The sequence below is a fragment of the Limulus polyphemus genome, unplaced genomic scaffold (genome assembly GCF_000517525.1).
Source record: "Limulus polyphemus unplaced genomic scaffold, Limulus_polyphemus-2.1.2 Scaffold3156, whole genome shotgun sequence".
In the NCBI taxonomy this organism is placed as follows: domain Eukaryota; kingdom Metazoa; phylum Arthropoda; class Merostomata; order Xiphosura; family Limulidae; genus Limulus; species Limulus polyphemus.
This window is the reverse complement of record NW_013668766.1, coordinates 86,929-111,080: the sequence shown is the minus strand read 5'-3', so window position 1 is coordinate 111,080 and position 24,152 is coordinate 86,929. Positions and strand designations below refer to the sequence as shown.

At 30.9% G+C, this 24,152-nt stretch overlaps 1 protein-coding gene across 2 annotated transcripts in view; it reads left to right on the top strand.

Moving 5' to 3' along the window:
* Nucleotides 1-5,009: 5,009 nt before the first annotated feature.
* Nucleotides 5,010-24,152, top strand: part of LOC106468767 (SURP and G-patch domain-containing protein 1-like) — a 74,021-nt gene continuing 54,878 nt past the window's right edge. For both annotated transcript variants that reach the window (XM_013929208.2, XM_022397133.1), the window contains exons 1-2: nt 5,010-5,539; nt 22,294-22,382. In XM_013929208.2, coding sequence (XP_013784662.1) covers nt 5,166-5,539; nt 22,294-22,382 — 463 coding nt within the window. In that variant the 5' untranslated portion in view covers nt 5,010-5,165. The remainder of the gene's footprint in view (nt 5,540-22,293; nt 22,383-24,152) is intronic.

The window sequence follows — 24,152 nt, the reverse complement described above, 5'->3', positions numbered from 1 at the left end:
CGAAATAATAATTTGATATAAGTAACAGTTTTTTCTTCACGATTTGTAAAACATTTATACGCGATAGAAAAAATTAATATTATTTTCGAAATCTGCATAACTGAATTATGGAAAATCCATTATTAAAACCAAAACAACTTTTATGAAGTTTCAAATCGCAGGCCTGTCTAATCAATGGTGGAAAAATCTGAAATAGTCCTGTAAACATTACCCCTACAATTGGTTATAGCCAGGCGAAATAGAATAGAAGTTAGCTGCGTCATAACCAGACAACACTGGTAGTTCTGCTTTGAGTAAATCCTGATGACAGCTTTATAAAAGCATAAATTGAACACTTGAAGTATGAAACTGATCAGGAGTATGAAACATTATTTAAGGCAATAATTAAACATTCACAAATAGATTTCCTCAATTCAGAAGCCCTGAATAGATTATTTTTGGACAGAGTGCATTCTGAAGGAAAGCAGATACACATTAACAAGATGCAGCTGTCCTAATGGTGCTATTTTAAATCCCTCCAAGACATTCTTATCGAATGTCATGACTACATTGATTCTCTTTATGCATGTTCAGAAGTTCATTCATATACTTGTGACAACATTTTGCAGTTTGTGCTATCTCTAAATAACGCTTTATCTAACCAGATTACCCAGTCATTGACATATGAGGAATGTTGGTAAGCAATAAGTTTTTTCCTTATGGCAAAAATCCATCTTCGATCATGTTCATCGTGGATTTTGTAGCACGTCCTAAAGAGATATGGATTCCCAAAAATGTTTGTTTCCTGTATTCAATTCCTGTATCAAGAAGTGGCGAGTACAATACAACTCAATGGTTTCATGACAATATCATTTTCAATTCTTCAGGGATTGCCTTTTGTCTCCTATGATGTATGTACTTGTAATTGAGTGTTTAAAATCTTATGTAACTCTTTAATTGGATATAGCTGACATACAATTACCGAGAAATATGGACTTAGTATTAAGATAACTAGCCCCGATGATGATATTACTTTTATATTTCAAACATAAATTCATTTGTGAAATTGGTGGATGTTGTTGCAATGTATTCTGTAGCAAGTGAGGCTAACTTAAAATATGAAACGTCTAAACCCTAAACAACACTTTCCACTTTCCTAGCAACTAAACCCTAGTTGCTATGAAAGTGGAATGACTACCCTGATGAATCCTATAATTTGAACTGATCAAATCATGCCACTAACAGTTTGGGCTTTTGGATTTCTTACAATTGCAAACAACTGGGGATGGTGCATGCAATCATATCCAGACAGCTGTTCAGGAATATTGGTTTTTTCCAGCAGCTCTTCACATTCTGTGCTGACATAGTTCCACAGCATATCACGCCTTTCATTTGATACCTGAGTTTCATAAATCTTCCACATAGTGAAATACTAGTACAACCACTGGAGCGACTAATTTTCCAATTTATCAAGACCCACGAGCGGCCAAAACAACCTGCAGGACACACTGTGTGTTATTAGCAGGTGTGATAACATGTAATAACATGGTATGGATTAGTTTTCAGCCAAAGAGGCTATCACTGTTTGATGAGTATATCAGGATTTTCGGCGAAATGCTGGGAATGTCTGCTCAGGTTTCAGGAATTAAGGTACCTACAGCTAATATAACCTGTACATGTTACAAAATAAATTTTTCATTGTTTGAAAGTTGTAATACTCGTAAGAAAGATGTTTTCATATTTTGAAGTCTAAAATAAGTAAAATTGCAAGTTCTATGACATATAAGTGGTAGCTTAAAAAGTAGTGAAAATTCTGATTACAGATGCTAAAATATTAATTTAGATGTAGACTTTATACTTTTCTCTAAACGTAAGTTTAACTATTTAAATTATAAAATTTGAAATGTTTGTCTGTAACTGGTTTATTTTCATGTCAATCACATTCCTAGAAATCAAGATACAAACTTTGAATTTGTTGGATTGTAACCTGAGCTACTCATAATGATTTTGCAGGCTTTCTAATTGACTTTATTATCAAAATTACAAATAGTATGCGGTTATAAATAATAAAACAAGAAAAGTAATAAAAACTTATCAGCAGGTGCTAGTACAGGTCTAATTGAACACCTCTTCCTTCCCATCTTACAACATCCTGGATTGTCCCTGTTTTGAGTAAGTTTCTCAAAGTATGAATCTCTAACAACATTTAATATAATTTGAAACATGTATGAATCAATCAAAGATGAAATATAGCAGGACTCTAGTAGTGACATCCTTAAAACGTCTTTGTTTAACCCACTTGAACTGTTCCATATTGACAAAACATAACATTATACATAAACAACAATTATACTATTTTCTCAGGATGCATGTGCTATATCCAACACTGTTGATTATGCCCATAGAAAAATAAAAAGGATATATCATCAACGTATCACTTGACTTACAAATGGAAAAGATCATTGTCAAGTTTCACAGTATGGTGAAATTTACAGAAATCTTTCCTTCGAGAAAGCATACTTCATATCATAGGTGCATGACCCAGGAAAATAGTTAACTAGGGCGAAGGAACTCAGCTACTTCATTGATGGAAGTTATGTGTGGAACTATATACACATAGAATTATTAAACTTTTGAAAATGCTTTATATAGCCAGGTGGTTAGGGCACTTGACACATAATCTGAGGGACACACGTTTCAATGCTGTCTCCAGGCATGCTCGCTATTTCAGCCTTGGGGCACTATAATGTTATGATCAATCCCACTATTCATTGGTGGTGGGTAGTATTGATTAGCTGCCTTCCCTCTAGTCTATCACTTCAAAATTAGGTCAGCTAGCGCAGATAGCCCTTGAATAGCTTTGCGCGAAATTTAAAATACAAATAAACTATTTTTATGAAAAGTCCCACATTAAGTAGGTACGTAAAAAACGTGCAGTATGACTGCATACTACACTTCTAAACTCTGTTTTTACTTCATATGTGATTAAAGATGAAATATAGCAGGACTCTAGTAGTGACATCCTTAAAACGTCTTTGTTTAACCCACTTGAAAAACAAGCAAAATAGTTGTAATAAAGGGCTTCTGAGATGTATAACATAATTGGTTGTAATGAATTTGTTGTTATGTATTTATTTTTATTATGAACGTTGTTTAGATTAAGTTTGTATTTTAAAATATGCGTAACTTATAGTGTTGGATATGTATTGCATGTAACGAATTTGTTATATATATTTATTTTAAAAACATCGTTTGTTTGGATTGAGTTTATATTTAAAAACGTACCTAGCTTACAGTGTTAGTTACGCACTGCGAAACTCCCGCCAATTCTCCAAGGTTAGAATATTCGGGAACGTAAAAATCGACAATATATCCACTTCTGTAACCAATTAAATATAGCCCAGTATTGTTGTCGGAATTTTCGAGAAAATATTTCCCGTGCCTATAAAAACAGCCAAGGCGATTCGTCAAAATGGAGAGCTTAAAAAGTTGGCTAGGAACCTGCTATAACTGTGTGCTATTTAGTATATAAACCGTGATTTTGCTACCCCTTATCAACCGGAAAATTTACGACATTTTACCAGGAACAGTTATAAATTTCGAACATCAGTGGATTCTCATCAGACGTTAGTATCTTTCCGAAAATAATACTGGATTCTCATTGGACATTAGTGGTTTTATGAAAATATTATCTTACTTCAATGGTCCAACAATTCAGTGTCTGACAAAACTAGCTAGCTTCTCGGCAAGTGTACGTACACCGACTTCAAGTTAAGTTGCTGGATCTCAAGGACACTTTGAACTAGAAATAAGATGTTATGTTGTTTGCAAGTTAGTGAAAATTTTGTTTATAAAACTTTGTTTGTGGTAACTACTCGTAATAATTGTTGTTGTTGTAAACTGTACTGTTGTATATATATATTAAAACGTATTTGTGTGAAAAACGAAAACGGTGTGTGTCAATCTTGTTGGCAAATAACGTAAATTAACTAAAATATCGGCTTCGGACTATTTCAAATTCATAATACGTAACATGGTTTAATTCAAATGTTCTATTGAATTACATTTAAAAAAAAAACAATTAAAATGAAGTGAAAGCTGAGAATTGCGATATTCGAAAGAGGTTAGCTTAATTGGCTAAATATTTTGTTTGTTATGTAAAATCAGTTGTGTAAATCCCACCTAATTTCAGTTTCACATTTGACGAGAATTTTGTTTATTGTTTAGCACAAAGCTACACAAATTAGCTGGCTATGCAATCTCCACGGCAGGTATCGAAACTCAATTGTTAGCGTTATAACTCTTCGAAATTATCACTGAGCTATTCGAGGGATGCTGAGAAATGATAACTTTGCAGAAGCGTGTGGCCTCCAAACAATTTCTATGAATTAAACCACATAGATGTTTGTTTGTTTGTAATTAAGCACAAAGCTACACAACGAGCTATCTGCTCTGCCCACCACGGGTATCGAAACCCAGATTCTAGCGTTGTAAGTCCGCAGACATACCGCTGTGCTACTGGGGGCTAAACCACATAGAATCAACACTTCAAATAAATGAATTTTCACTACTTCAGTATACAATGTTCTATATATATATGATAGCGACCCCTTATTTCACGCCAAAGAAATATGAACATAGAGAGTGTTCTTAAAACATGCACATTCTAACTCATACTGTAATTTCCAAACACTTTTAATGCAATATTATTTACTATATTGTAAAGTATTCTATACTTATAAATCAGAAACATTATTATGCAAAATAAATACCGTTGAAATTAAAACGAATTTAAGTTGTTAATCATGAAACAAAATAAAACAAACTAAAAATTTAAAATAACAATTACGAATAATTAAATAAACGTTATAGAAAAGAAACTTTACATAGATAACATAAACTTAACAGTTTTCGATGTTTGAGCTTACCAACTAAGACATAAAAAATGGATCACGTAATGTATATTGTTCCTTATAGTTTTTCGCGAGATTACGCAGTCCACCTGGCGAGATAAACTGTTAATAAAGCTGTTGTCCCTCTGGTTAGAATTATAGTAACACTTGTACAATTTAGTGTTTCCTTTTTTCTAGAGAAAGAGGAGTTTAATATTGTTAGTACTATTTCTATCAGCGAGATTATCAATAAAACTAAAAATATTTTATTGGATTTTTAATGATTTAATACCAATGGCAAGTAATCGACAGAACTTTGATCGTGCTAACGAACTGTCACAACAGGCTAAGCTGATTGAAAAGAAAAGGCAAGAAATTCAAAAGAAATTGGAAGAGAAAAAGGTAGACCAGTTAGGCCTAACATTAACAACAGCGCTACAGAAGCATTCGGCCTCAAAATCAAATATGAATGCAAGAAACAGTGAACAGTCATATGAGGTATCTAAAAGTAAAACTGAAACATTTCATCAGACCTGTAATATAAAATCTACTTCGCTACCTTCAGGACAAGATTCGACACAACATGAATTGGCACCAGTGGCAATGACTAACATTAGTAACACTAACACTGTTGTTGCTAATGTTAGTTTTAACACTAGCAACCAAAGGTTTGTATTTCACTTTCAGTAAAGACCAGAACAAGTTACAACCACAGAAGTGATGAATAACATTTAAAGAACGTCGTGGAACACTCACATCATTGTTTATCAAAAACTTTGTTAGTATTACTAGTATTAGATTCATATTATTATATGTAGTTATACTTTTCTATTTAATGTAGGAATTTGCTGAATATAAAATGTGTGTATTCAGACTATTCCAAGGCTTTTTAATTTTTGTTATTTGTCACTTGTGTGCTTGTGGTTGTATTGTTCATCATTGCTTTATCCCCCCCTCTTCAACTTGTAATGTATTTCGATATAAATCTGTAATACTATTACTAACACTAACAGTATTACTATTAATATTAATAGCATTAGTTAGTAAAAACAAGTTCTTCATAAAGATTTCAGGCTTTGAACCTGATTTAAAAAAGTTTATATAGTAATGTGAAATTCATGCTTAGTGCCTCTTAATATTCACTTTTAGTATCTAAAGCTACAACTTCATGTATGTTGATTCTCACAACATTTTGACAGTGCCAGTGTGCATCACAACAACAAAAAAAAAAAAACCCTGAGCTTAACTGAAAAGAAAATTCATCATTACTTTTCCCACTATGAATAATTAAAAATAAATCTTGAATGATCCAAACCTTTATACTTGTGTACTTTGTCTCACAAAACTAGTTCTTATTCTTAAAGTTTTTATTTAATACAAATTTCTTGCAAAATGCTGTTTAAATAGTTATGATGGGTTTTTATTGTTGAAATAATATAAAAAATAATGGTTGAAGTAAAAAAAAAATTTAAAAGGCTAAAATTGGGCTGAGCAAAAGGAGCCCATTATGTTGCTTTGTGCTAAACAATGAAAAAACATTTGTAAATTTTAGTTTATTAGTAGTAATATATTGATTGCTTAGATAGAATAATTGAAAAAGGTAATAATCTAAAACCATAATTTTGATTAGTTTTTTATTTTTGTGACAGTTGATTTAATCATAATTTTGGCTAATCGATTGCTAGAATAGTTAAAAATAACAATTTAGACACTAATTGTGGTTAGTTTATTATTTTTGTGACAATTGATATAATCAGAATTTCAGTTAACAATTTTTAGAACAATTGAAAACACTAATAATGAAAACATTAATTTCAGTTAGTTTAAATTACACTAATTGGTATAATCATTGCTTAGAGGTAATTGATTATTCAGTTGCATTGCACAACCCTAGTAAATATACGATTAAAAATGTTTTCATTATAATTTATCTGAAACTTGATATTGCCAAATATTGCCAAAAATTGAATGGGGAATACCATTTCTTTTGGTTATGATTATACGTGAAAGATTTTGGCACCAGCCAAAGCACAGGGATTGTAGTTTTAATATGAACTGAAGATCAAGATTGCTAAATGCTACTCAACAATATAGCATTTGAGCAATCCTGATATAGCATGAATAACTGTATAGAATTTCAGAAACTAAGCAAATTAATCCAATTTAATTATTATATTTTCAAAATAACTCAACTTATTATAATATTTAAAAGAAGTTAAGAAAAATAATAATACCTTAAACTAGATGCTTCTTTTCAATATAAAAGTCTCTTTGTAGGTTTTATATGTAAGTGTGTTAGAGTTAATAAATTCTACATTTCTGTGTTTAGGCTTTGGACATATTCCCTCTGCAATTTTGCAGCTTTAAAAATGCAATCAATATTTTGTATTTGATTTTGCAAAATTTTGTTAAGACATTCACTGTTCATTGAATTTTTGTTTTTGAAATGTATTGACTTTATGTCAAATATATAAGATATCGCATGCACTGATTTAGTATTTGAATACTAAGTTTCTAATTGCAAATTTATTTGAGTTTGAAATGAATACAAAGTAAAAGGTTTTTATGATGCTTCCTTTTTACTTTTTTTTTAAGCTGACAAACTAAACCCAAATAACTTTTGGGAACATACCATAAACAACTACGAAGAATAATTTCAAAACTTCCAAGTTATGTAAATATTGCAATGTAAATTTATAACAAGTTAGCAATGAAATTTAATGGAAATGTTTACATTGTATGTCATTTACCAAATTTTTATGATTATTTGAAAATTATGACACATATATAAAGTTGATATAGAACTTGTTATTAGAGCTGTAATAATTTAATCAGTAATAAAATAATTTTTCATACAAAAGCAAGTTTTGGTAACTTAGCACATATGAAAATGTCAGGATCTGTAAGAAAAAGCAAGGTTACCACTGGTTAAGCTTATGTTGATAAAATTGGTGAGTTTTAGCTATTGATTTCGTCTCACTATGTTCTATCCATATGGTGGTATTATAAATAGAATAGAAATCTGGAGTGTGTTCATGTCCCAATTTGGGCTGACCAACCTCATAACATTACTTTCTTTTTTTGCAATGTGTTATCACTGTTTGTTTGTCAAGGAGAAACTAAGATTATGGGCACTTGGTACTAAAACATTTTAGGGGCTAAGTAGTATAGTTGTCCATAATCTTGAAATACAATCTAGTGGGATGGTAACCAGTGAGCAGCACTAGCAGTCTATGATGATAACTCTCTCTCTTATGAAGCACCCACAGTGCTGGTTCAAGCATATCACAGTGCAATCCTTAGACTTACTGATCCACAATCAGTATAGTTGGGTTATTATTTTAAATTATACATCACCTATGAGCATCAATTTGGGTCACATGAAATAAATGGTTAATCAGAATTATGATTAAATTTATTATTCATGAAAATAATCAACCAATCAAAATTGTTTTTCATGATTATTACTATTTCTGATTATTCCAACTATCCAAATCGTGTGAGAATAATCAATTAGTTGAGTATAACTGATTAATGAGCATGACATTTAACCACTTACCAAATTCCCCTAATTCCTCAACTCTAGCAGTTTTGCATACTAAGCCAGTTTGGCCTGAAATACAAAGACAACCACTTGCAGAGCTACATATAACATACATATATATATATATGTATGTGTATGTGTATGTACAGAAAGAAAATATTAAATACCTGGCACAATGAAATTGGGTATTATAATTTTTACAGAGTAACGTAATAAATAATGGTATACAGCATTGAGTATTTTCACTTGAAGACAAAAATTTGCTACTTGAATACAATTAAATATCATGCATTTTTCTCCACATAACATCAATAAAATACTAAAATTGTATTTCATCTCTTCTAGTGACATGCTAAATGAATTTCACCATTTTGTTTATGCTGTTTGAAAATGTATATTTTAACATGCATTATAACAATTAACACATATATGTATTTCATTAATTACATGTAATATTTGGATGAAATACGATGTATGTACACTAATAGAATCTATAGCAATTTAGTTATGGCCTCAGCCAGTAACTGATTATTTCTAAATGAATACAACAATATGAATGTCAGTTATACATTGCCATGATAAATTTTTGTGCCTTAGCTTTTTTCCAGACATTAGCATTGTGTGTGTACTCCAGACTATAAAGATTCATTTTCATCAAAATTAGGATTGCTTAATGCTTTAAACCTACAATTTTTTGGGTGTTCTGCTGAAATTATTTTCATGATGTCCTAATAATTATCACCATATCTCATAAAATTTCCAGTTTATTTATAATAGGTGGGTAATAACATGGTTTGGATTAGATTTCATCCAAAGAGGCTATCACTGTTTGAAGGGTATATCAGGATTTTTGGCGAAATGCTGGGAATGTCTGCCAGGTTTCAGGAGTTAAGGTACCTACAGCTAATATAACCTGTACATGTTACAAAATAAATTTTTCATTGTTTGAAAGCTGTAATACTCATAAGAAAGATGTTTTCATATTTTGAAGTCTAAAATAAGTAAAAATGCAAGTTCTATGACATATAAGTGGTAGCTTAAAAAGTAGTGAAAATTCTGATTACAGATGCTAAAATATTAATTTAGGTGTAGACTTTATACTTTTCTCTAAACGTAAGTTTAACTATTTAAATTATAAAATTTGAAATGTTTGTCTGTAACTGGTTTATTTTCATGTCAATCACATTCCTAGAAATCAAGATACAAACTTTGAATTTGTTGGATTGTAACCTGAGCTACTCATAATAATTTTGCAGGATTTCTGATTGATTTTATTATCAAAATTACAAATAGTATGCGGTTATAAATAATAAAACAAGGAAAGTAATAAAAACTTATCAGTAGGTGCTAGTACAGGTCTAATTGAACACCTCTTCCTTCCCATCTTACAACATCCTGGATTGTTCCTGTTTTGAGTAAGTTTCTCAAAGTATGAATCTCTAACAACATTTAATATAATTTGAAACATGTATGAATTAATCAGTATTTGAAAAATGTTAACACAGTACTCCATATAGTAAGCTTTTATGTTTATATCTTATTTTAATGAACATCAGTATTATTTGTGAAATATCATGTATTGAGTTTTTTACCTAATTGAAAACATTTTATTTCTAAAAATTAAAGAAGTATTCAACTAACGTACACATGATCTGGACTAGCTGAAACTAATTGTTTTTTAAATATGTTATTGTTGATGTTTTTAGAAGGATAAAGTTTATTAACTGTATATAAGAATTTATTGTTTGAAAATGTCACAAAATAATGTTTATTTCTATCAACAAGAACTCGGAAGTTTCAATAAATCATTATTTTTCAGGTTGTTTAGTACAACTTTTCATGTATCATACATTTTCATGTACAACAGTTTAGGATAAACAAAATAACTTACTTCTAAACTATTGTACCTGAAGAGTGGATTTTCGGTGCTACTATAGCAGGAGGTCTACCGCCATATGTCACCTACCCAGGTCTATCAAACATGTATAAAAATGTATCGCACATTTCCATACATTTATTTTAGCAATAAACACTTAATTTGATACATTTTTATACATGTTTGATAGACCTGGGTAGGCGACATATGGCGATAGACCTCGCACTATAGTAGCACCGGATTTTCTCTAGCTTTTCACATGCTTTGCCATAAATTTGTTAAACAATTCTATATATTCTAAGTATATGAATAATTTTAACTGCAAATAGATATGCAAATACTTGCTAATTTATTTTAGAATTGTTTGATCATCTTAGAGAATAATGTTATTTTTACTAAGAACCTTTCATCCATTAAAAATATCTTATCCATTTCTTGAATTTTCAGTGTTTTCCATAGTTTTAGTACAGGCCTTGGTTTGAGGGGTTGAATTGTTTACTAATAAAACACAGCTTTGAAAATGGTTACAAAAAAAGTTTAAACATGATTGGATAGTGTAAGAATTAGACTATCATATATTAATAGAGTAAGTATATAGGTTTAAGAGTTTTTTTTTTTTATAGTTTCTGTAAAAGTTTTGTTTATTGTGAATTGTGGAAATATTTGTTTTAAAAATGGGTAGCAAAGTAATCTTTGCTAAAAAATTTAGTACAGTAGCAAATGGATAGTTTTTGTCAGCATAGGTTAAAATAATTTACCTAAACACAGGAATATATATATACAGTTTGAAGCAAAGACGTAATATGAATGGAGATTGCTTAAAGCTTAATAAAGGTATCTTGTTGAATATTTGAGTAATATATTGAGTAAATATTTGATTCTTTGTTTAAAATTATGGTGTTTTTACTTTTTAACCCTATGCTTATGGGCACCATTTTCTGCTCATTTAAAGTAGGTTTTACCGAGTTACATTCAAAACTTAATTAAGCAAATTTACAATCAGTGTATACCAATGAAATTAGCATTATAATTCAAAGTTTTTATATTATCTAAATGTTAATTCCTTTATTTCAAAATAAACCTAAAGGAAAAATTCATAAACTTCAGTTTTGTTGTTACATGATGCATGAGTTCACAGAATCTTAACTTATGACTTTTTAACTTAAATATTTCTTCACTTACACTATATGTCTTTATATAGACAGAAACTAGGTTAGTTGCTATATTTTACACATCCTCCTTTCAAATTGTTTATGGTCAATTCTTCCCTGCCACAGGAAATAAATTTTGCTAACTCCTGACAGATGCCATGCCCACCTTCTAGACTTCAAAGTGAATTTGGATGCCACTCTATTTAATTGAGGTCGTATTTAAAACCATTTGAAAGTGCTCATTCTGAGCTAGGTAATACTGTCAGTCTTCCTAAATTATTAACACAGGGAAAGTTGTTATACTGTTGGAAAGTTAGAAGTATGATGATCAAACAACAGTCTAAACAGATTGATGTTTTTAGACCCATATATAACTTTGTTAGAAAGCTAAATAAATTAGTAGTTTTTGTGACATAATTTTTTGGGACTTCAAAATGCATATATAAAATTTAAAAAAGATAATTTTTTTCCTCCTTCCATGTGTAAGATTCAACAAGGCTTACGGTGAGGGTTATTAAGTATGAGGCACAGGTGAAAATTGTTTTTTTAATTGTTAGTACCAGGGATAACTGTTTTCCATATATTTTTTTATTTAATGTTCCTAATGATAACTGTTTTCCATATATTTTTTATTTAATGTTCCTTGTTGTAAGAATTAATGAGTAATAATATGTATATATATGTAATGCATGGTAACCAAAATATCACTGTATTTTACAATATCCTAGTAAGACTAAGAAGAGTAAGAGTAAGTAAGTTTTGTTATAGATGAGTATAATATAATGATGTCTATTGAACTTGTGTTATAACACTGAGGGAGAATAAAAGCAAATAATACAAAATTATAAACCTGGCAATTCAGGAAAAGTTTATTCATGAAGTTTCAGCAGGGCAAAATATTTTACAAAAATCAGTGAAATAAATTTATAACAAAAAAACAATGTGTGTACAAGCTGTATGATGTAATGAAAAGTAGTGCAAACTTGGAAATGAATGTGAATATTTACTCATCATAAGAAGGAACACCACCACTGTACATATAAAACTGTATGAATTAAAAGTTGTACAAACTAATATGTATAAATGAATGCAAATATTTACTCATCGTGAGAAGTAACACCACTACTGTACATACAAACTGTGATACATAAAACTTTATACAAATGTTTACACATAACACTAGAATAAAAGGATCAAGAATGGTAAGAACTTTCAGAAAACATAATGTATATAAATATATATATATATATTTTTTAAGATAGCTTTTATACGCGAAAACATCTGTTAGCTGAGTTCTTGCACAGATCTTAAAATATAACGTTGATAAATGGAAACATCGGCACATGTAGATACGTAGATCTTGAAAGTCGTTGTTCGAAACTTGAAAATAGCATTGATAACTGGACCAATTGTTGGTTGAGATGTTGCAAAGGAAATATCTGCTGAAGCCTTTTGCCAGACACTAACCATAGCAGAACTGTCTGGAAAGTGATCTGTAGGAAATATTACAGCTTATAGAATGAGTTAGATCAAAGAAGGCCGGTAAGGCAATCACCGATTGGCATGTCCTTTAGCCAATCAGGAAATGTCACAGACCAACTGAAGGATGTGTAGATTGTATAGGAATTCATTTTGGTGGCAAAGGACAGGTTTATGTATTTTAATAAAGGTGGCTTCCAAAATATAGAGATGAAAGGTCAATCAACCATTTGCATTAATTTCAAACCTGCTATCTGTGTAGTTGTCAGCACAAGTCGGGTTCACTAGTAAATGCTGGCCAAATGCTGATTCACATTTTAGTGGTAAAACTTTTGTTTTACAAGAGCGACATGGTAAATTCTTTTCTTTCACACTTTTAGTTCTTATGGATGTGGGTACATGTTTTTTAATTCTATCCTGCAATCTAAAAGTTGTCCACAAAAATCCTGTGGAATAGTCCAATGTCCAACTTTGCCTGCAAGACCATAGTTGGCATTTCTCCTTCTTTGTCTGTGTAGATTTTAAACTTAAGAACAGTATCCACTCAAGGCTTTTGCCAAGACCCATAACTTGATACCCCACTTGACAGGTTTCTTAGGTAGATACTGGTGGAAACCAGTTCTAAATTTTATACCCAAAATTTGTTCATCTACTGATAGTTTGCTGTCAGAAGGGAAGTGAGAAACAAAGGATTTCAAAAGAAGGACTATGATAGGCCTTACTTTGAAAAGTTTACCATAGTTAGCAGTTTTAAGAAGAACATCACTATTGTTATTGAAATGTAAGAATCTATGAATAGCATAAAACCTGTCCCTAGATAAGATATTAGTGAGGAGTATGAGAAAGAGGATAGATAGATCAGCAGTCAAAAGTAGAATGATAAGGCTTAAGACCCATAGCTATAGTAAGATCAAAGTAAGCTAAAATATCTTCAACAGTAACATCAATCTATTTTACAGTCATTTTTTGAAACTGTAGATCCATTCTGGTGTTTGTCAAGAGCTTATCTGTTTCATTCAGTTATAATTAAGTGTAATACTTTCATTGTGAAAAAAAGTCAACATTTTTAGGAGAGGTAACCTATTGGGAAACAGGTTCACCCTTGTGAAAAGTGGACAGCAGAATTTTTTCCCTTTCAGTGACCTCCACCCAGGTCCAGGTATCATTGCAGGAAAGAGGCATCTCCTGCTGGGAAGGAACAGTCCTACTTTTGGCTCCGGCACTGCCCCTTTCCCTACTACTCCTCCCTTTCCTACCTCTCTCTTTGTTGGTGGTTTGTTATGTAATGTACCTAGCTTGAGTGATTCAGGAACTTCTTTATCTGATGAAGATCTTTCAACAGCTACATCCTTATCTATCCAAAGGACAGAATCAAGAAGAGCTGGTTCAATATTTTTTGGTCATTTTTTACTTGGCTTCTGTCAGAGGCATTGAAAGAGTATAATCAAATTCCTGAACTTTAAATGCCTCTGACAGCATCCTTCATCAAATGCAAGTGAAACACTTTGGTGGAAATCTTCTTCCTTTTGAGAGAGGACATTTTTCTTTCTCAGTTCTTGCTCTCATTGTTTTTCAGATTTCATTTCTACAAGAAAAAAAGACGGTTACATTCATTTTTTATTGCATATCATTCATGTTACATATACTGTGTATCATTACATTTCTTCCATTTTTTGTATCATAAAATATTTATATTGTTTGTATTCTATGACATGTGTCATTTCTTTACATGTATAAATATTCTCTTATGTATATAACAGGTTTCAGTAGCACCACATGTTTGTTAAGAAACAGAAACAGATGCACTAGATTTTGATCAAAAACTATATATTGAAACTGTTGAACAGAGCCCAAATATTTTATAAATAATGTTTACTTACTTGAAGGTAATAGTTGCTAAACACCAATGTGTTTATGACTTTAGTTCAGAAAACAAACTTGGCAAGAACAGTTGTTTACTAAGAAAAAAAAAGAACTTAGACAGATGCTGCAATATATTCTGTGATGTGTATCATAGATTTCAGAGAGGGTAGATGTTATTGCTAAAATACAAAAATAGTTGTACTAGATTTTGATTAACAGCTATATATCAAAACTATTTAAGATAGTCTGTATATATTATAAATAATGTTTGCTTACTCATAGGTAATAATTGCTAAATAACGTGTCATATGCTTTAGCACATAAAGAAAAACTTCAGAAGAACAGTAGTTTACTAATAAAAATAATTCCATGTATGTTTATGAATATTACGATATATATACATTGTGTGATATGTCATAGGCTTCATAATTAGTAGATGTTATGCTAAAATACAGAAACAGCTACACTAGATTTTGATCAACAGCAATATTTCCAAACCATTGAACAGATATTCCATATATGTTATAAACAATGTTTACTTGTAGGTAGTAGGAGGTATACACAGTCAAACTAAAATTGGCTGATAAAAAAATAAGTTGCAAAGATAGAAATGCTAGCTGAGACAAAATGGACCATTCTTATATTACTAGAAGCTAGGTATTTATTGGCTCATGTGTAAGGATTGACAAATACGAAATAGGATATTTATAAGCACATGCACTAACTTCTTTGTATGCTTACACTGCTAAATTTTACAAACCCCAGGAGGTTTGAAAGCTAACATCCATATATTTTCAAAGTTTATGGGATCTGATTGGAGTCGTACCATAAACATTTACAACACATTCAAAATGCTAATCTATTAGTCTGAGCAAATCTCATTGTACATACAGTCATGTAAACAAGCAAATGAATTCTGTGTTATGTTCTTGGTGCAAGGGATAAGTGGTGTCAGAAACATATGCTTGTTTGCTCTCAAAAATACCTTGTTACGGCCCAGCGGTAAATCATTACTTTTTATTCAGCAGATTTCTAAGTGTGTTGTTAAAAGTAAAATAAATAGAGGAAAGAGATAAAAGGTTACAAATAGAAACTGTGATCAATACTAACAGAACTACACATTTTATTTTGCACTTTGTAACCTTTCATTTCATTATAACTTGATTACTTGTCTACAGCCTGGAAAGTTAAGTGTATTGTTACGGTAGAAATACGCAAATAAAATATATACATTTACTGAAAGAAACATGTTTGATATATATATTTTGGAGGTTTCAGCGATTGCACAAATGAAATTAAAAATTTTCACCTGAGAAAAAGTATCTTTAACTATAAAATCAAAATCGCTTTGCATCTGGTAGTGCAAAAGTCATGAACAAATTCACGAACAAGTCTTTAGTTAAAATTTTGATTTTTTGTGTACAAAAGTTTTGTAATGTTTCTGATAGTATGTGAAATTTGTGAAGATATGCATACGTCATCAAAAGTTATAGTATGACTAATTTTGTGGTTATCTTGTTGGTTACGATATATCCCGTAGCCATAGAGTTAATAGATAATGCAGTGGTTTTACTGAGTAGCAATGTTTGTAAACATGAGTAGTTGTTTTTTAATTTGTTCACTAAATAAAATGAAATAATTATCAAATCAGATAAATTTACCATTTATTGATTATGGTAGGCAATTGCAAAATATTGTGCTTACTCGTTTCTTTGTTAAATATAATTTTTATGTTTATCCTACTTAAACGAATATATAAATAAGTTAGACTGTCTAAATAGCTACTTAGTTTGTTGTAATTGTAGTAATGACATGCTTTAAGAATATCATATTTGCCAGTGTGTAAGACAATCCTGGATTTTTTGAGCAAATTAAGTGTATTTCTTTGAGGTTCAGTGTATAGGATGACCTCTATTGTCAAACAATTCTAGGATGTTACTTTTGTAAAGAAATTCTGGAAAGTTATTTAGTAACTGTTCTAACCTGTGCTCTAAGGTAATCAATACAACCACAAGCATGGTTTATGCTCTTCAAATGTTACAGACTGCTCAATGTAGAATAACTTAAGTGACAAACATTTAATAAACAAATGCAAAGTTTTCATCACATTTGAATTCCTTTTCTATTACAAAAAATACTAAACCTTAAGATATAGTGATATACTTTAAAAACATGTTTACAAAATTAGTGTATGTTACAGAAACTAACTTTTTTTGATATAATATTAGTAATATTTTAGTGTAAAAGATGAGATCAATACATTTCAAATCAAAAATGTCTTGGTTGATTGTAACTAGCATGCGAGATAAATAATTTCTAGTTATGAAGAATCAAGGAAAAGGTTATAATTAGAAATATGTTATTGTAAAGCAGTAGGTGGCATGATGTTAATGCACTTAATCAAAAAATCACAAAAGTAAAAGGAACAACATAGTTTTGGTTAAATATGCTATTAACCGGAGAGTTTTTACTGGAACTCTTTCTTTGAACTTGTGTATAAGACAAGGGGTAAAATCAAGCATTGTTTTATAAGTAAAAAGCTGCTTTATACACTGGCAAATACAGTACATTATTATCTTTATTGTGAGAGTAAAACATGTTTTCATTATTTAATTATCAATCTATTTGATTTATGTAAAATCAGTGTGGGATTACTGCATAGTTGAAAAACAAATAATAGCAATTTTATGATGGTATTTAGTCAACATTAATGATTTATCTGATAAGGGGGTAGTTCTATAAGACTTGTGGGAGAATATTTTTTTGACAAAAAATTGTATTTCACAAATATGCAAATGACCACCTTCAAAAGAAGTCAGTTATATGAAATCATGAGTAACTTGAAAATTACTTAAAAAATTAAAACAATGTATAAGAAAATAGGAAAATTAATAGCATATTAAAAATAATCTGGTGGTTAAAAAAGTTAAGATGGTAAGCACATACCTGTTTTCTTTTTTTTTCTTGCATGGGTTGTGGTGGCATGGTGTATTAATTGATAAATGAGCCCATCAATTAATCATTTATCAAATATCACTAATTGCCCAACTCTAATTAAAAGCCATCTACCATTTATTCATCCAACTTGTCTAATAATCCAAGTACTTTTGTAAAGCAGCAGCATCTTCTTCACAGCCTGCAACACCCAAAACTTTATTCTCAGCAAATGTAAAATGATCTACTGACCATTTTTTTCATCTATGTTATTGATGTAAATAGAAAAGGGCAAAGGTCCTAACACTGAGCTCTGAGGTACCCCACTTGTGACGTTAACCCAATTTGACTGAACTCCATTTATAACACACCTCTGTTTTTCCTTCCATCCAGCCACTTTTTTATCCAATGAACCAGTCTATACCCCACACCTAGAGAGATAACTGTAACAAGCTTTTTATGTGCCACCTTGTCAATTTTTTTTAATCCAGATGCACAAACCAACACTTTTACCCTGATATGCATAAGGAGTAAAATGGGCAGCAATATGTAAATTTGATTTGCTTATATGCTTAAAATGAAATTATATATCTGTAAATTAATGCATAGGGACAATTTAAAATGATACTGCTTTATGATACATACCTTATGTAATTAACAATTACCTCCTGTGGCAAACAATCCAATCAAAATTACAAAACCTATGTACCAAAGAAGGACACGTGATGCCTTTTTCAGTCATTATTAACACCTGTTTATAATCTGTTAATAATTCAGTTATGTCTGTCAATAGAATATATATACTTTCAATAGCAACTGATGTGTGTAATTGTTGTTGATATACTCTTGCTGGAGAGATCAGATTGAGCATGTTGACTGGCCTGTATTCAGCATGCTGAGTTGGAAGATTATGGATCAGCATGTAGTGCTTTGGTGGTTTGATTGGCTTATGTCAAAAGTTTGGAAACCGAGTATGATGATAGTGTTTGTCACCTTTGACACACCTTTGACTGACTGAGCTGAAAATAAAGGGAACTTGAATTTTGTTGCTGGAGGAAACCAAAAATAAAACTAGAACTTAAAGGCTATGTTTAGAGGCACCTTGCTTGATTGCTTGGCATCTCGATCTGATATTAATTTTGTGATGAATCAGATAGAATTTCTATAAACATATCATTTTACTTAATACTAATGAGTGGGAGTTCTGATAGCAATAATACAGATAGTTATGTGGTTTAAATAATTATCACATCTATCTGTTATGTTGCCACGTGTATGGTCACAGTAATACAGAAAGATTAAACTGTGGGAGGTGGCAGCAAGATTTAGAATGGAAATTGAGCTTTTGCATGCAAGAGATATAGGGCTAATGATGACCTTTGGGAGAATGGAAGCAGTAATAATAGGGCTAATGTTGATAGATTTAGTTATAAATAGCAGACTGGTAAAGAACAGATTTCAGCCTTTGGTTTGTGTAGATGATGAATTTGAGGAGAGAAGGATAACAAAAGGGACATATAGAGATGGGAATGAAAAACATAAAGATGTTATTGTTATAAGATATTCTTTAGTGTGCCAAGTGGATAAGATGGTCTGTGGAGTAAATAGGGAGAAAAGTGTTTGACTACACTATTAAAGGGCAGGGGTGAAGGATATAACTGACACAGCAAGTGATATAGGAAAGGGGTGCTATTAATAATGAAGTCTTTGTAGTGTACATAGGGGCTTATGATGTACGGAAGAGAAGATCAGTACAAGTGTTCAGAGAAAAGGGTCATAATAACTAATTCTATAAGGGATACTGCTAAGACTTAATTGTGGGGATAAAATTATAAGACTGATTGCTAGCTTAGGTTAATATTTAAGAATGAGCAGGTTGGTTAGTTAGATTTGTGGGATCAGTTCATTGGGGAAAAGGATCTTTTTGGAATTTATGGTTTGCACTTAAATAGACTAGGGGCTAGCTTGTTTGCAAGGGCTATTAACTCAACTGTAAGGGACAACTTTAAACTAGGATTAGCCAGTGGAGAGGGCTAGAGTAATGAAGAAAAAATAAGATAGAGAGAAGGGTATAGTGTGGGAACAAGGTACAAAGGAAGTTTTGATGGTAGGCAAAACTGTTATTATTATAGTGCTAGAAGTATAAAAAATTAAATGGATGACTTTAGAGCACTTGGTGGAACAGAGGATTTTGATATGAGAACAGTGCCAGATTAAACATCTGTGGGTCCTGTAGGATTTTTAAAAGACAGGGCCCCTATCTGCTAGAAAATATGTTCTATACTATCATTTTCATTTTTAAAACTTTAGTATGACTACTGCAGCTTTATTCAATTTTCATTAAAAGTATTTTAAGTAAAAATGGCTGATATTTTTCTAAAAAATGAAATAACTCTTGTAATATATTACTTTATAAAATAAAAATTTTAAACTACATAATATTATTATACTAACTAATACTATTGAAAATATTATAAGATAGCTAGTTCAGTTCCTATCATTAATTATTTGCTATTTAGTCTATATTTGGTAAAATATTTTTAAGATTTTAATTTTTCTTAACATACTGAATAATAGATTTAAATGCCAAACAGTTAAATTATATGCCATTATATATAGGTCATATATATATAAATTTTTGTCAAACAGATGATAACATTGTAGGTTTAATACAATTTTTCAATTGAATCATATCTTGTACTTCATTTTTGCATCAGTTTTTCAAATAACTATATACAGAAAATTTTCTGACAGATTAGTCCATCATATTCAGCATAATTGACACATTGGTATATCATACACAAGACATGTCACACATTTATATGCATAGTGATAATGATAAAAACAAAATGTTCATTAACTTACACTGTTGTCTGTAAGTTTTTGTCATTCCATGAGTGGATATTGGGGCTCCAGAGGGGAGTGGTAAAACACATTCACTCTAGAGCAATTAAAAAAAGTATATGCTCCAGAAGTGCTCCAAGGCCCTGTTGGATAGGGCACAAAATGTTTTTTTTTTCTTTTGTTTTTTTCCGTTGTAGTGAAATACATTAAAACAATTTCTTAATGATATGAGGCCCCATAAGAACAGGGCCTTTAGTATATGATAATAGGCTAATCTGGCAGTTATACAAGGTTAAATTTAGATATTTATAATGAAAGGAATTTCTGAAATAGAGAGTTATAGGTTGTTTTTTTTTATAGGGATAGAATACTAAAAAGAGGGGGAAGTGGCTATATGTAAAATGCAAATTATAGCATCTTCAAGTTGAGGATATCATAGCTAACAGCATTAAGGTTGGATCTGTTTGGCTTTTTGTTAATGTTTATAAGGGAAATAAGCTTCGTTAGGATTTGTTACAGACCACTAGATGAAAATGATGAGAAACTACTTGGAGATAAAAAATTCAGACTGTCAATGAAGTTATAATTATAGAAGATTTTAATTTCAGGCATATAGATTAACAAACATTAGAGTCAAGTAATGAGAGAGACAGGTTTCTAGAAACTGTTCAAGATGGTAGTTTTAATATTATTAGTTAACTGTTTTTCTGGATATCCTTATATCTTTTTTAATCACATCTCTACCCTTCCTATTGTTCTCTTAGTCTTCCAACCTTTCTGTGAGTTGTGTTATTTATCAAGAATTTTCTCTTCTGTCTTTAGTGAGCCAATTAAGTTTAAATTTCCCTTTTATCCTCTCCATCTTTTTAGGAAAATCCTTATCTTGAATAAAAGCAATTTTTGTTTAAATTTCCTAAATCTGTTCCACATTACTTTTTCATTCATTGTTTCGATTCATTAATGATAAATCTTGTCTTATTGCTTCAGAATTGGCTTTCAGAAAATTAGTAATTAAAATTTCATTTCTCTTTATCTTAACTAACATAAATATAATTTATCTTAACATAAACTAATTATGTAATGATTATTCTTCCTCAAATGTTTCACCACTTCAACTCTCATAACCATATCCTTATTAGTGGTTAACAGTAAATCTAAAATGGCATCCCTGATTTACTTTCTGACCATTTATTATAAGAAAAACCATGCTGAATCAATAAGTCCTGAAACCATACAATCCTATTCAATGTGTTTCAAATTAATTTCCTATAATCTTGCATTAGTATTCTTATTAATAGTAACCTTGATCTCATTATGCAATACTAGTTGTGATAACAATTGTCAGTTAAATAAAATTTTCTTCACTTGAATCCCCTGATTGCAACCCATGTAGATTAAAACTCTTGTTTACTGTAATAATTTTGTCTTCAGTCGTAACAGACTGCATTCCAACCCTTATATAAAAAGTCACCCCACCTTTATTTTAAAAAATCTATCACTATTAAATAACTTATAATATGGAGTTTCAAAATTATTCCTATTATCAGTATTATCTAAATCTAACCAAGTTTTAGTATTTCCCATCATAGTTTTCCATTTCATCTAGAGCCTTGTACTCACATATTTTGCTCCTGTACCCCTAATAATATAATAATAGCAACATAAGATGCAAGGTAACTTTTTAGTTGAAATTAGTGTTGTTTATGGTCTTTTTTTTATTTTGTGGATTAGTGATAAACTACATGTGCCAGCTGCTGGGGATCTTTTTAAAAATGATGGGAGTTTTCTAGAGAGATTTAAACAGTTACAAGCAGAAAAGGGTAAGAAATTTTCCTATTGTTTACTCTTCTTTTCTTTGTCTTATAGTAGATGTTTTTTATTACTTTTTTCATACAAGTTAAGTTAATTTTTTTATTGGTTGAAACTTGGCTCCTTTCCAAGAGTTCTAATGTCCTAAATTGTCCAATTTTAAGTAGTTATTTTTTAGAATATACACTAAGTTATATTTAAATAAATTTTAAACATTCATTTTGAAGTTTAATAACCTCTATGGTACTTTATAAATAGCCACAATTTTTTCGTTACATGTGATACTCAGTATATCCAACAACTGGATTTGAATATCTAATGTGCCATAGGTTCCATCCTTCTAATCCTTGAATATATATTATAATTCAACACCATCATTGATATAGTATGTTATACACTACATCATAATCTTACTGGTACTATTATATCTATGACAATGGAAAACCTGCATGTATCATGTTGTGGTAAATATATAATTGGAGCAATATTGTTTTACATGTATTACATGAAAGTTGTACAATATTGCTGCACGTGTTACTGTACAACAATATTTTCAGTCATGTAGCACAAGAAAATTCAGATGTAACATTTGATAAGCAAAATTTACTCGTCACATTGTATTCAGCTTGCAAAGCGTACAACTGTAAAGCATAGAAACAAGTATATTAACATGTAGACTTCTAATAAAGTAAGCTATACAAATATGATTAATATTAGATGTGTGTGTGTAAATAGAAAAATGCCAAGGTGATAAAATAAAGAAATTAGACTTGTTAGAGAAAGATCAACTTTAAAAACTATGGTAATAATTTATTTATTTGGCAAAATTTCGAGCAATCACTCTTTTTTCAAGCCAGAAACAAGTCTGTCAGTTAATGACAATCACAGGAACGTTTTATAATGACACAATACACGAAAACAGAATGAAATGTGAGATGGAACAATGAGAATTAAACAATACAGTAAAAATAGTATAATAAAGCTGGTGATTAAATAATAGTATTAAAAATTATCAGAAACATAGAACAACTTTACATAGAAAAAATAAGAGGAAGAACTTTAACATTTTAAGGTAATAAAAGAAGGGTATTTTAAAAAATTATAAAAAGCTGAACCATTTGTTAACCATTGGCTCGGCCAGGGCAACTTCTGGATACCATTTTCTCCCTGCCACTTTTGGGTGTTTCCAGCAGTGTGACACGGTGCTCCATCTTCTTGGAACAACGTTGTGTTCTTGTCCACGAAACCTGAGGAATAAAGTGGCAAGAGTCCTTCCTCCAATATTTCGACGTATTTCGCAAAATTTATATTGCCAATGCACTCCACTAAGCTCGATCTCCCACCAACCCAAACAGCTCCCCAAACCATCACGCTGAAATCACCATGCTTCACAGGTGGCTGCAATCTGTTGAGCCAAAACTCTTGGTGAGGCATTCTCCAGACCCATGTCCTTCCACTGTCTGAAAATTGAGCGAATCTTGATTCTTCTGAGAACAATACGGTCTTCCAAAAGTCCAGAGGCTTGGTCATCATATCACTTGCCCACTTCTTTTGTCTTACTATGTTGGCAAGTCATAATAAGGGCTTCTGTCTAGCTGCTCTGCAACGATAACCCAATCCGTGGAGAATCTGTTGAACAGATTTCGGGCTTATCTCACCAACTTTGGCCACTCCTGCAGTCGTTAATCTGGGATCCATTTCGATGCTCCTCTTGACAGCCCTTTTTGTCCTCTCTGATGGACCAGGACGATCCGGACACTGCTCAGTTGTTTCTTTGCCGT